We start from the raw sequence: 14,419 nt of genomic DNA, 5'->3' as shown, positions 1-14,419 counted from the left end.
TAATTGCCATGTGGGGAGGTCGGTGGGGTTGGTTTACTCTGGTCTGACGGCTGTGTGCATCTTGGTGGGGGGCTTCCAGCTGCCCAGCCTGGTACCCCAAAGAGCTGTTGGGAATTGTCCGGCTGATGTTGGAGAATGCTTTGGGGTTCTTGGGTGGAAAGCATCCTGAGCGGTGGCAGAGCAGCAGCGTGAAGATGCTTAGCTTTTTAGAGGGGGTTGGAGATGTTACAGGCATTTGGGGGGGTACCTGCTCCTCCCTCAAAAGCTTTTATAAAATGCTTTAGTAGAGCGTGATAAAGAAAAATCTGAAAGCTGCACTAATTCTAAATAAATGTTTACTAAACAACATTAATGGATTTTAAATGTTTTTAGGAATAGTTATTAGTCCTTCAGCCTCGTATGGCGAAGGGAGTTTTGTCTCGATGGGGGGCTGCCATTTTAATGCTTCCTGGCAGGAGGCCTATTTTGATCATGCAAATTAGGTTGGAAAAAGTAGGCTAAGCCATTAAAAAGTAGAAGAGTTCATGAAATTTAAAATTTTTAAGGTGACTGTTTTTCTAATCGTTAACATTTCTGTTATTGTCACGTTTGTCACTTCATTTTCCTTAGTTCTCATGTCCTCATCCTTCAATGCTGACAACCCCAGTTCTGGTTGCCCTTCCATCCACGGCTCAAAATGGAAGCTGTAAGTCCGTTGGCTATTTTATTCCCAGCAAGGCGCTTGGAAATATTGCCACATGGTGTGTTTTGTTGTATAATTAGAAATGCAGATACTTTCTTGTTGCACTGTGGTTAATTTTTGCTATTCTCCTACCATTAATAGGGACTGAAGGTTAAACTTGGCTTGTGTAAACACTGGGTATTTGCAGGATGCTTTTTGGCAACAGGGTTAATTCTGGCAGTGAGAAAGGGGCATGTGTGCAAATGGGCAAGGACCAGAGGCAGCACCCAGAAGACTGGATCCTCAAGTGGGAAGACACTGGGGTTTTCCCCAGGATGATCCCTTCACGGGCTTCACCTTCCCCATCAGTTTCTGGCCAGGGGACAAGCTGCTGGTCAGCAGAACGGCACGGCACTGATGGAACACGCGGTCCCACTGGGGATGTGGGGACAAGCCCCCTTCTACCCCTTCTGGCCAGTGCATGGATCCCGTGGCCACCATCCTGCAGAAACACTGCAGCCCATCCTTCACATCCCCCTCCTCCGGGCAATGAGCATGTCAGCAGAATAACCGTCTTGGTTCCTGCTGGCTCACGAGCTTCATTTAATCCTATTAATTTTTAATAGAAAATTAATATTAAGCTAGTGTACTTCTAACATGACTTTGCCTGTGTGCAGAAAGACCCTCGATTTTTGTTTACTTTGGAGGAGAAGCGTGTTGGATCCTGCAGGAGCGAGACCCTCCAGGCAGTCAGAGCAGTGTGGGGCTTTGGGTTGGGGAAGGTGTCTTTGTAGGGTTGTCACCTTCCGCAGATACATTAGTAGTGCTCTGCTCCACTTCTGTGATCACCAATGTTGCTTGGATTTCAAATGTTTATCACCAAAAGTAGCGTTCTGCGATGGTGGGGTGTGTGTGTGTGGTGTGGGGTGCTGCTTGGATAGACCCAGGGGAACTGGGGATTTCCAGCTCAATGTGTGCAACAAGTGTATGGTGTGTCCATTAGCGCAGAGCTGACCTGATCACCAGTGTCCAGTGAAAAATGCCAAGGGCTGAATACCGATTCTGTGACAGCTCCAGTAAATATGAATTTCAGCCATTTAGGGTTTCTGTTGGTGAAAAAAGAAAGGTGTATTTTTAATTGCCATTTTCACTGGGAGCTAATAAAAGAGATGGAGAGTTTGCACCCAGCCGCCCAGCTGTGGCTTTGCCACAGTTGTTCTGCAGCCCCCAAAACAGTGAACTCGAAACAGGAAGGTCTGCTCTGTGAGTTGATGGTATCTTTCTCGTTAAGATACATTCTGGGAAAGTAAGCTGCATTCCTTAGCTCTTGCAAACCTTTTTAATTGTTTTTTTTCTCACAGCCTTTGCCTGATCTTATGTAAATAATTGTTGCATCATATTTGCTTTATTCTCTTTACTGGGAAGTCAGTTAATTGCTTTTAATGGGAAGTGTTGGGGAAGCCTGTTACCTCTGCAGTGTAGATGAGCAGTGCAGTGGCTACTGCAACACTTGCATTTCTCTCAGCTTTTCTGGAGCCCAGCGGGCAGCGAGCCAGAGAGGGGAGGCATGGATAGCTGGCACCTTGTCTGGCGTTGAGGAGCAGCCGTAAAGTTACTCGCTGTTTTAGACTCCATCATAAAAGTAAAGCTGCAAGCACTGATGTGCCTTGTGTTTAGGTATATCTCGTCTGCGGGAATATTCAGCCCGACTTCCCTTATGAAATAGTATTGTAGGGTATTAATTATTCATAGTCAGTTTAATTCTTCTTTCTTGCATATTTAATTGTAATAGCATGCTGTATGTCACAGTGATTTCCCAGAAGAACTGTATACCAAAGGAAAGCCATTCGGGTATGTAGTCTTAAATATGTCCGTGCTAATCTTTGTTGTTTAATTTTGGAGCAGAATGGGATCTCATCTGATGTTTCTTGCAGAGAAACAATTATGCAAAATCATGATTTTCCTTAATCTTCTCAGCTAAGTTCTTTGAGCTGAAATAGCTGGTTTGATTTTCACTGATGACGTTTACGTTGCCTTGCTTATTTTATGAGGAAAAAATCCTTAATGGGAGGGAGGACGTGACTTCTGTTTTCTTCTCTGAAGGGGGGAACCTCTATCAAAGACTTTGGAAGTGCCAATCGATTCCTTCCAGAAGATGAAGGAAGGGAATAAGATTTTTATTGAGTTTTTCTCAGTGATCAGAATAGCAATGCCAAATGCTTGCATGATTAAGATTTGTCCTTTTTTTTTTTTTTTTTATCGACTAGGATGGGCTCTTAGTGGTTGACGTGAGAAAATATTGGAGGCACAGGAACTGCAAATGCATTCACGATTTGATTTGCATTACTCTCGTTCTAGAGCTGTTTCATGCTTGTAAGCCACTTGGTGAAACCGAATCCCTCGTGTTCGGAGAGCGAGGATTGTTCTCTGAGATTTACTGTAGGAGTTTAAACTTCTGAAAAATCTGTTTACAATGTGTCTGAACTGAAGGATAGAGGACACAGTAGAGACTGTTATCTGTTTACTGCTCAGATAAGGAGGTGGAATAGATTGCTGGCCTGTTTCTGAACTCTGCTTAATGAATGGTTGCTAGGCAAATTGCATCTCAATCAGCTTAATCCTCAAGATGTCATTTACAGGTCTGCTCTTTGTGAGGGCCAGAAACTGCACAGGCCAGAAATTGCTAGCAAAGCAGCTTAGAATAGCTTGTTCAAAAATTCAGCGTACATGTGTTGCTGAGCTGCCCAATTGAAAGTGCCTGTTGTCACAGGGCCACCGTTGCATGGCCAGGCGCTAGATTAGACGAGCGGTGATAGACAGGAGGCAGCAGCATCCTTAGCACCGTTTCTGGATCAGCACAGTGTATATCATAACGTTTTGGCACTGGATTAACGTGAAAGAAAAACGTTTCTAAATGGGGACTGCACTGCTGACGTGATGAAAGGTATTTCTGTTTTGGCCGAGTGTGCCTGGAGCCAGGTGTGATTTCAGGGTGCATATGTGGGACGTGATTAACTTTGGCAAACAGGTGAAAATGGGAGGTGGTGTTCACTGGCACAGGGCAGGGAGCTGGGGCTGGCCTTGGTGAGAGATCTCTAATCTCGAGAAGGCACGGGGTGGTTGTAGAAGGCTTCAGCCTGCCTCTGAAGCAGTGGACTTTCCCCCGCAGCATCGGGAGAGAGCCAATTAATTGCATATGCTGGTATGTGCGTTGCCCACATACATTAGGCTCATGATTTAATCCGAAGAAAGAAAGCTTTCCTAACACAGTTAAGCTTTAACAGTCTCTTAGTAAAGAAAGATAACAAGATACTTGTTTTTATTGGTTTCCTGTGACAGCGATTAATCTTCTTGCAGGCAGAACATTGTTCTTTGCTGCGTGGCTACACCTTCCTTTCCTTTGATGTATGTCCTCTGTGAATGTTGTGTGTCATGACACTGAACACTAAGTGCAAACTGGAGAAAGCTGGACTTGTTGAATGCTAAAGACATTTTTAGAACTGTTTATGATCACAGCGTGCTGATATGAAATGTTCTTGGCGTGGCGCACTTATTAAAAGTGTAGGTGAAAGCATAGTATGTGAACTTTGCAGTGCTTGCATAGTTTGGATGTGTAGAGCGTTTGTGCTACTCAAAAATACTGCTAGAATTTTAGGAAAAGATTATATTAAAATGTTGAGAGCCTCTCCAAATAAAGGGTAAATAAAACTTCACCTTAGTCGCTGGCAAAATGATGGTGGTGCTTGCATCTTTACCCTGTAGATGGGAAGAGGACTGTTGAACAGAAGACTTTGTGATCAGAGAGTGCTTTTCATGCAAATGAAGATTTTATTACATGCTGCTGAATCAGGGGCTTGTGTAGCAAGAACAGCACACAAGTGATAAGATCACTTTGTCATAGCTCTAAATTTTGCCCAGCGTGTCTTTCAGATCGCTGAAACAGGCAAGAAACGCTCTTGTTGAGGGCACAGCGGTAACTGATACAATATTTTGGGGGCAGGGCTTTTTCTTCGTGGTACGATCCATCTGCAGTGATCGGCCACGTGTCCACAGCCCTGATTTCAAAGCAACGAGGAACTGCAACCTGTAGGTGACCCTGCGTAGCAGCAAGTCATAAAAGCTCCCGTTCTTCATGGGTTCCCACTTCTGCTCTTGCCCATATGGGTGCAGAATCTCCTCTCAGCTGCAAGCTGGGAGCCCTTAGCGTTGGTTAGAGCGGTTTTCCACGCTTCTGGCTGGGATAGTCCGTGTTGCCTGTTCCCAGGTCACGCAGGGGCTCTGCACATGCCACGGGGCTGTGTTTTGCTGCAGAGGGCACCCATCCAGGACTGGCTCTCTGTTGGTTTTCCTTTTGTATTTGTTAGCTAATATCGTCTTCCCGATGTCCTACTTTCATGGTTAGAATCAGTTTGGTTTAATGAGGACTGTTGTTGCCAGCAAGTGAATGGATATATGTGGTGGGATAGGCATCTAAATCTTCCCCTGCAGATGGGTGGTGTTCAGCATCCTGATGTGACCTTGGTAAAAGTTCTCTGGTGTGTTACTTTCCCTTTCTGTATCTCTCTTGCTGTGTAGCAGCTTTTCTTTCAGACAAGCGTCTGAGCTATTGGAAATCTGTCCTCTCTTTTCTTTCTCTCTCCAGAGACATTGTCAGCATTAACACCCAAGCTACTTAGATTGACGCCTGAATATTCTGCTTTTGTACAATCAGGAGGCATTCAATGAAGTAGCGAGATGCAAAGAAGTTGTAAGATTTAGGACTGACATTTTTAGACACGTTTCCATCTGGAATTTTGAATAGTCTTGCTGAGGAAGGTCAGAGGCTTCCTTCACGTGGGATGCCCCTGTATGTGTGTGTTGAGCATCCATCGAAGCATATAGCACAGGGAAGAAACATGCTTAACAGTCATCAGATTGCAGTGTGGGGCTGTTCAAGATTCAGATTCTCATCTGAAGAGTCTAGGAATAAAATCTAGCCCTGCATGTTCCTGGAGAGTTTCAGAGCAGCAGGATGGAATCTTTTCTTACATTTTTCTCATGCAAATTATGGTAAGGATTATTCAGTGTTTTAAAATCTGGTTTATACTGGCTTCTGAATTTCATTTAAAATAAACATCTGGATGGCTTTTTGATCTCCTGTGGAAGACTCTTGTCTGCCTTGCTCTTTAAAATGACTTCTGCTTAATTTTTAGTGAAAGGCAAAGGCCTAGATCATTTTATCCTGGAAGCAATCTAAATGGTTCACCTTCTGCGGTTAGAAATTTCCACGAGCGCACAGGCTATCGTGGCAGCGATAGGTACCTGTTTCTTCTGTGCTGCTATTTGGGATCTGGAAGGCTGCTACCTGTAGTGCGATTTGTACTTCTGCAAAGCCTCGTTCTCCCAGTGGTGAGTGTGTATCGGAGCAGATGCTTCGTTCGAGGAGAATTATGGTCTCGTCCCTTCGCAGCTAGCAGTACAAAGCCCTCCTCCGGAAGATTGCCACAGTTTGCCCATGTCCCGCAGTCAGATTGGTGTAACAGTGTCACACAGGGAGTAATTGGTTATTTATTCAAATAGCCATTACATTTGGAGGATGTTTTCTCTGGTTTGACAGGAGCTCGCTCCTCTACTCTTCGCTGGAGACTGAAAACGTGTGCCCGTGGTGAGAGTGCTGCGTATGTGCTTCCTCTGTCTTTCTGGCTCTGAAATGGGTTCCTGTTGCTCTTTGGCAGACCCTAAAGCAGCGATCTGTGGAAGCAGTGTATTCAGAGCGAGAGTGACTTTACCTCTTTGTTTTCTCTCTTTATTTATGTCTGTATGGGATCAGCTGGTCCCACATTATGTGTAAAGTCATTAAATTTTAGCCTGCATCTGTAGGATGTGCTTTCTCCCCCTCCCCTCTAGTCACTTTGATCAAATCAAATAAAAAACACAGCGCTTTCATTTCTAGTTCTGTAGTTTCAAAGACAATCTCTTGACATGCTCTAGCAGTCTGGACCCGAGTCCTTTTTTTCCCCTTAGTCCAAAGGTGCACTGTGTCTTGCGCCTTTCTGTGTATCAGCAGTTGCAGTCTGCGTTGGCTTTTATCTGCATCAAAAGACAAATGGAAGAGAGCAAGGCACTGCAGGAATGGGAAACAGACTTACATGTGCAATGGAAATATGTAATCCGTACATTCAGTCTGCCACATGGAGTACAGACCAATTTCTATATTGGAAATCTCTAGCCTAGAGTCCCAGAAATGTGAGTTTCGGCTTTGAAGGCTGGTTAATCACCCCAGCAGTTAATACCAGTGTAAAATTTTCTGTGATGTCAAGCCTTTTCTTCTAAATACCTTTTTTTTTTGCATATGTCAACTATACAAAGCAATGCTCAGTTTGAGAAATTAGCATTCACTCTGTAAGCACTTTATTTTTGTCTGCTTTGTGAGCAGCTGAACACATGTCCAGGCTGAAGTACACTGAGCTGCCGCTTCCCGGCGAGCGTGCCAGTGCCACTCAGCACGAGGAGCAATGAGAAGGCTCCCGGCCACGCAGGCACAGGAGAATTTGGAACTTTGTCCAGTGTCCTGAAAAGCTGCTCCTGACCCTCCATCCTGGAAAAGCACATCTGCAAATCTGCTCGACTGCATCCCGGGGGAAAGGATCCCAGCTAAGCCGTACTAAATCATACCCAGTTTCTCAGCGAGATGAGTGCTCTGGTCGCTGTCATCCTGATCAAAGTCCGAACCGTGGCTGATGGCATTCATAATGTTGTGGTACGCATTACTTTTTCAGAGTAGCAGTGCTTAAAGCAAAGTGTGTTTCTCTGCATTAAGGAGTCAGATTCAGCTATTCAAAGCAAGTTGATAAATTGCTTTTCATTAAGTGTCTGAGCGCCAAGGGGTTCAGCATGTGTTCCAAGGAAAAAATACATTAATTACAGCTTCTGTAGAGCATTTATCAATCACATAGTTATAAACAGTACTAATGCAGTTAATTGAAGGTAGAAAAATTTACCTTTTGAATGTGTTGACTGTAGCAATTCCGTGGTTGGAAAGACAAATGGTCTGGAAATTAAAATCGAGTGGTACTTTGGGGAATGCCTGGGTACCTGTCTCACATACACACTTGACCAGACTCTTGCAGAGTGTTCAGAGGGGGTGTGCTGTCTGCAGCACGAGAGGCACTGTGGAGGTCAGGGGGGCTACAGCCCAGGTTATTGGGAGCTCAGTGTTCATGCAGGCAGTTTGTGCTGTGTTGGCTGTTGAGCTACAGTCGTACGGACTGTGGTAGTGGTATTTATTCCCTTCTTGCCCACGCAGGTTGTGTTTAGCAGGCAAACTGTAGTTTTGCCTACAAAACTGTAGTACAGTTACAACTGCCTCTGTGTCCTGGCCATACAGTTTATTGCTCTCTGTGTGTGATGGGTTTTTTTTTAAAAGAAGAAAGGCATGCAGAGGAGGAAGGATGTACAAAAGCAAACAAAAATCTCCTGCTCACCTGTAGTCAGTAAAACTTCCTGTGAAAAAATAAATCTTTTGTGAATGTAAGTTTTGGATAAAAGTGCTGGCAGCAGCTGAAGGAATCAGGTGAGGTTGTGCTGAAGTATTTTATCAGGTCTGCAGACAAAAATCCGGCGCTTGTGGTATGCAGAGGTTTTGAAAACATCTTGCACACTTGTGTTGCTTTCCCTGTGGCTGTTTTGAACTGCCAGCTGTGCAACTGGCCGCTTTTCATGCTTCTCAGGAAAGCCCTGAGAATGGTAGAGTATTTTTGCAGTAACTCACGATGAATATATTTCTTGTTCTTTCTTCTGTTGAGTTGTTGTGAGATGGCCTCTGAGCTTCATGCAAGACTGGTAAGGACACTAGGTCTGTGTCAGGACAAGCCAGCAGGGCACCATTTCCCAGGTTGATGGGAAAATGCTGTCTCGGTGCCTGGTCCAGTTCTTTGGTATTCACCTGACGGCTTGTATTTTCTACTGGTGAGTGTTTTGTACTTGTGTTGCAGCTTCTTTTTGAGGCTCTTGGAATGTTTTTTGTCTTTACGGTAGGCTGCACAATATCTCCAACTAGAGAAGAAGGTCTTATCTTGTCCTTACAAATGGTAAAATGAGTATCTAAGAGCTGTGTGTTTGTGGTCTGACAGGAAGCCCTGGCACTGTGCACAATTAGAGATCTCCAATTTTGTACCTTAAATACAAATTTGCCGTATATTTCTCCGCTTGCTTTGTAAATGGGCTGTTAAAATTTCACCATAGGTGGGACCTTAATTCAAGAGCTAAATACTAAACTGAGCAACTGTCAGTGTAATTGTACAGGTCAAAATGGTACACATGCATAATCGATGCACACTGAAATCCATCCCCTCCATGAGCCTGCCTGCGTTCACACACCACCAGCACACCTGGTCCACAAGTGAGTCAGTTTTTATTTTTATTCTTAATATGCAAGTTCAGTTTTTGGGGTTTTATGAAGTCTAATTCATTCCGCCTCATCTTATTTGCAAATATTTCATGTTTTCAAGTGAATCTATTTTTAAAACAGGACTGAAAGCATATTTTTCAATACCTAACAAATGTCTGGTTTATTGGTTGTGTGTTGCATAGAGGTAAAATTTGTTCAAAGTTAGCTCTGAAAAAAATGTGTTTTTTTGAAATAATCAGCTTGTAATAAACAGGGGAAGACAGCTACATTCCTACTCGAGGAACTGTCATAATCTGTAACTTCTAACGATATTTTAGAAGGAAAAACTATCATCCTTCTGTCATGTGCAGCACAAGGATTTCTGTAAGTCATGATTAAGGCTTTAATTCTGGGCTTTTATAGAGTAAGTGGAATGAGAGAAGATAACGATAATGGTGATCTGTGCGAAGCAGCCACTAGAGAGGGAACTATTTCATGTTTCCTTTCCTCTTTGCCTAGGCAGCTGTTTGCTGTACCAAAGAAAAGCTTCCTTTTCAGATCGAGGAAGGCAAGAAAGTCAAGAGGCAGGAATTCTGGCAGAGTGGTATGAGGAAGCTCACAGCTCTTGCATGTCCTTTGTGGTAAAGGAAAGCCCAGAATTACAACCTCATGCTTTACCCAGACATCAAACACATAGGAAAGCTGCACGTAACACCGACGCAGTGCATGTTCTTGCTGATGCTGTTGAGGTTATAACTGCAGCCTCTCCGTTATGGGAAAAGGGTAAATGTGTATTTTGGTTTCTTATCACTTGAAGGCAGAAGGAAGTTGCATACGAGGATGGAGAACGTCTGTTGGTGGGAATGCACGGTGCCTCCATTGGGGTACGTGTTAGCAGCATCCTGTAGTTTGGGAGTCGCTGGGCTGTTCTGGGTTGGCTTTGGATGGAAGTCATCTCATCTAACCTTAATACCATCGTGTTCACATGAAAACATGCACACTTGTATCTGTAAGTTTGTTCCGTGTTTTATAGCTGCTGCTGTGATATTAGAGATGCTGCTTGAGCATGTAGGAAGAAGGTGGATTTAGTTTCCCCTGAGGATAATGGATGCTTTGAAGGAAGGAATGTTTGTTTGCGCCTGTTGGTATCTTGTTGAAGAAAATGGTATCTTCTGTGAATGTTACAGTGACACGGAGGGAGTCTGGTTTGAATTTTGAAAATACAAATGTAAGCCTGATATCCTGGGCAAATGCAGGTTTTGAAGACAACGCTGTATTTACCTGGCCTCTGCTCTTAACTGCTGCAGTTCAACTGTAGCATCCTTTGCTCCCTCTCCTAAATGACCATGCGGATTTATGCATTGTGAAGCGTAACTGAGATACATACCAGACTGTTCTTTTATTCCCGTTTCCCACCAATACAGCATTAAAAACTTGGAGTTGGAAGTTACCATATAAAAGGAGAAAGAAAACTAATTAAAGGTCAGAATGCCTTAGTGTAGTGAAAATTCAGAGGCAGCAGATAGAAAGTTATACAAATTGCTTTTGACTTCAGGCAAGTCGATTTTCCTATTTCTTGCATATATTCCCATGGTAAAAGTAGTATCTCATCTGTCTCATAACTGACCACTAGCATATGTGTTTCAAGCACAGCCAGAAATGCTCCTTTGAAGCTTTGGCCAGGCCCTACAATCGTCCCGACTTGTCTTTTCTACAGCTTTTTTTCACCTTAGAAGCGGCCTGCCACACCTGGCAAGACCTACTTACTTACGCCTGTGTTGTCTGTCAGCTCCTGCCACATTGCAGAATACGGAGTTAAATCTAAAAATAGGCTTAAAAAGAGGTGAGGGCTTTGAGCAAAGTAAAGTAAGCCACTGATTTGGGTCATGAAAGGGAATTGATGTCACTGGTTCTCCGTTGCCGCTTTCTTGAGCTAAGATGTTCTGTTCTGAGCTGTGAAAATGCAGAGCGGGGTGGTAAGCAAACGGCACTCGATACAGGGAAGGGTGGTCTGCTGCCAGTTCTCCAGGGAGGCTGCCTGGACCATGACCTTGTAAGCCTGATGCGAGAAGTCAAGGTAGTATTGAATGCTGCACAGTTTCATTTATCTTCAAAGTCTTCTTCAGTGGTAGAAAACTGTCACACACTGCCGTCCTCTTAACAAGGAGCAACTGTGGCATTGGATGATTAAATGCTGCATCCAAAATTACATCATGGACCAGTGGTGAGACAGATCCTTCCCTCGATCTCTTCCGTCATAGGCTAGCCCATAATCAGGAGACCAGTCTTCTAACATAAATCTGGTCAAAAAACCTTAAGCCACTGTAAAAGGAATTGTGTGCAATTTTTGCCTGTTTCAGAGTGGTTATGTGGCTTCAGTAATGTTTGTTAAGTGCTTTGGTGAAGGACAGAGTGTTAATAATTAAAATTGGAAGGAAGTTCTGAAGTGGTATGGAGGATGACGACCGCTTTCTGGTCTGTTAGTTAACAAAAATGCAAAATATAAATGGACGAATCAGCAGGAATTTAGTTTAATGCTCCCTTCCCCCAGCCACCTGCATGAGCTGAGCACAGAAAGCAGCTAATTGTCTGCTCCGCTGCAGAGATGAAAGAAGCTGGTCCTGCAACAGGAAAGGCTATTGAACTGCGTGAAGGTGGTGAATTATCAGCACTGAAAACCTTTTGAGTTGGTATCTTTACGTGCTCAAAAAGTACATTATTTGTACTGGTGTTTACAGTGTTTGGGGGCTGATGAAACCAGCATCTCGTGACATGAATCTTACGTTTCAGTCCATGTAATTAAGAGGTCAGTAAAACTGAAACTTTTTTTTTGGAACTAAATGCTGTCGCAGTGTTTGGGTGTTGTCGAAGGGTGTGTTTGGTGAGGACAGGCCCTCTTAATGGCTTTATCTTGGCCCAGCTAACGAGCTGTTTGCAGAATTGCGCTGTGATTTGCAGTGGGCAGACTGTAAAAGCAGCCTTGTGTTTGTCCATTTTACTGCTAGCAGTTTCATTTGCAAAGTGCAGGCAGGAGCAGGCTTCTTGCCAGCAACAGCTTCATTCAGATTAGGGCTTTGGTTCAATTATGTCCAATTAACTTTTATTGCAGATAGCGGTGATAATTACTTGCAAGTCAATTTTTTGGCTGTGGTTATCCCAGGGCTAAAGTCTGAGCTTGATGGATTTTAATAACTGAAGTGACGTATAGCTTTTCCTCTTTTTCTCTTCTTTAGGCCTCAATTAGATGAAAGGTCAGAAGGTATGTAAAAATCCATCTTACAATTAAAGGCAACTGTTCTACTCGTCAGCAGATGCGTACTACTGTGTTTTAAAATAATCTCTTGGGATCAACCTAAAAAAAGGCTTTTTAAACTCTTATGATCATAACCTTGAGCTTGCTGCTGCTTTATCTGAAGAGTGAATTTGATGGAGCTGATGGCACATGTGGCAGTACCTGCCTGCCTGGAGCAGAGAGCCGCTGCCTTGGCTTTTTTTACTGCACTACATCCTGTTCCAAATTGCTTACCTAGAAGCCTTTAGTGGTAGCCCTTGGGCATGAGGAGTGTGATATGCACAATTTTCCACTTAAGTGCTGTTACCCCAAAGCTGTTTCATTTTCTTACCTTGTAGAGCATTGCCATCCCAGCTCGGGGAGAGGAGCAGAGCTGTGCTGCAGCAGGTGCCTGCCTTCTCCTGAAGCATCCCACGTACATTTAAATTCTCTCTGCCTTCCCCCTCCAAACTATTTAATTTTGTTGTCTGAGTTACATTATGAATGGAGGTCAGCTTAAAAGGTGAAACGGTTTACAAGCGAAATCATAGTTAATTAAACTGCAAGAAGCAAAAATTGATTTTGATCGAAACTGTTGCAGGGCTCTACAAAAGGTCCACCTGAATGCAGAAAGCCAAAAGGTCCTGTGCTGGCAGATGCTGACAGTGCACGCCACTTGTTACAAAAGGCGCCTTTCTATTGTTCAGCCTCCCTATTTATTTATCCCCAAGTACACTCGATGCTGTTGTGATTTATTGCCATTTCAAAAGACTACCTCGCTGCACGTTATTTTGCAGTTTTCCATTTATAAAACATTAAGAGGATGTGATACCAGCCGGTGATGATTTCAGTGCTAGTTTGGTAATTTTGTTCCAGGAAACGGTAAGATTTATCTCTGGCTCTTCAGCAGTCCTGGGAAAAGGCCGTTCTTGTAATGCCCGAGAATAAAGCGGAGTTTTAGGGCTGGAGAAAGGCAGGAAGCCTGCACCATCAGTCTGGACACTGTCAAGCAAGCCATGGCTGGCTGGAAGGAATTGTATTGAACGCTGAGGTTGGCAGAGGGCTTCAAGTGACTGCAGCTGATACAGATTTTTGAAACCCCTAGATTTTAGGTTACTTTGGGAGAGGGAAAAGGAATGAGTCTCATTCAATCTTGAGCAGCCTGCCGGGGGGTAAATGAGACACTGAGTTTTCCTTGGAGCATGAAAATTGGCACGGATTCAATTATGTTTCCTGGCACGCTCTTGCAGACATTTGTACTGAAGAAACTTCACAAGCCCAGTTAGTTTTTGTTTTTGTTCGCAGCATTTATCTGTATGCTGAACTTGGAGAGACTGTGCCGCGTGCGCTTGGGGGTTGCCGTAATCCCGCCAGCGGTTATGGAACTTCACGGGGCTACCTTGTGAATAACGAGAAGCGAAGCGTATCAGCCAGCCACAAGCACTTAACAACTCTCACATGGCTTATGGGACCCCAGGGTGCTGGAAACTTGGAATAGTTTGGAGCTTTTCTTTTGTGCGTGGGTGGATGCTCCTGCTTCCTCCCAGCCCCAGGCTTTGTGAACAAGCCCGCAGTTAATCGTGGAATTTCAAACATGTGTGTTTACTTTCAGGAACCTAACTTTAGACTTCACCAGCTTGCTTTCGTCTAAACCAGCTCAGTTTCCCTATATTTCACTGGCCGGGGATGGTCTGGGGGGAGTGTTTCCTTTGTGTGCTTACCCTGTAAGGCCTCTTGGGAGCTTCAGAGACTGGCGTATTTAAAACTTGGCAATAACTCTGCGTATGTGGTCTGTTTATATAATGATAAGGCTGTGTTAGAGTATTAGAAATTTCCTGGTAGTACTGAGTTGCTTAACATCTAGGTTTTACCGTGTAAAAGTACCCCCCCTGGCCTGAGGAGCACTGGGTCTGGCAGAGGCAATACTAAACACTGAATATCAGCCAGAAAATAATACATCTTTTTAGTCCAGAAAAGCAGCATCATGGTAAGCTATACTGGAACTGATTCTTAGCTTTACGGGGAGGGTGTCCCTGGGCAGTGGGTGGGGGTGAGTTCTCCAGTCCTGCCTGGTGAGCCTTGGTGGTGGCAGGACTGACTTTGAAAATCAGTGCAGTGG

General features: G+C 44.0%; 1 protein-coding gene across 8 annotated transcripts in view; it reads left to right on the top strand.

The window, feature by feature from the left end:
* Positions 1 to 14,419, top strand: part of FAM222B (family with sequence similarity 222 member B) — a 37,548-nt gene that overhangs the window by 8,038 nt on the left and 15,091 nt on the right. For 2 of the 8 annotated variants that reach the window (XM_080377312.1, XM_080377309.1), the window contains one exon: positions 7,077 to 7,400. The exons of 3 other annotated variants lie outside the window; for them this stretch is intronic. Coding sequence is in view for 1 of the 5 variants with exons in the window: in XM_080377310.1 (XP_080233436.1) it covers positions 8,951 to 9,041 (91 nt within the window). In the remaining 4 variants the exon portion in view is untranslated. Of the gene's footprint in view, positions 1 to 7,076; positions 7,401 to 7,420; positions 9,042 to 9,946; positions 14,288 to 14,419 lie in introns of those variants that run through there. 3 more of the 8 variants (XM_080377310.1, XR_013926355.1, XM_080377315.1) reach the window with 3 other exon arrangements.

The sequence above is a fragment of the Falco punctatus genome (genome assembly GCF_963210335.1).
Source record: "Falco punctatus genome assembly, chromosome: 1".
Lineage (NCBI taxonomy): Eukaryota > Metazoa > Chordata > Aves > Falconiformes > Falconidae > Falco > Falco punctatus.
The sequence above is the reverse complement of the archived record's forward strand: the minus strand, read 5'-3'. Positions and strand labels throughout refer to the sequence as shown.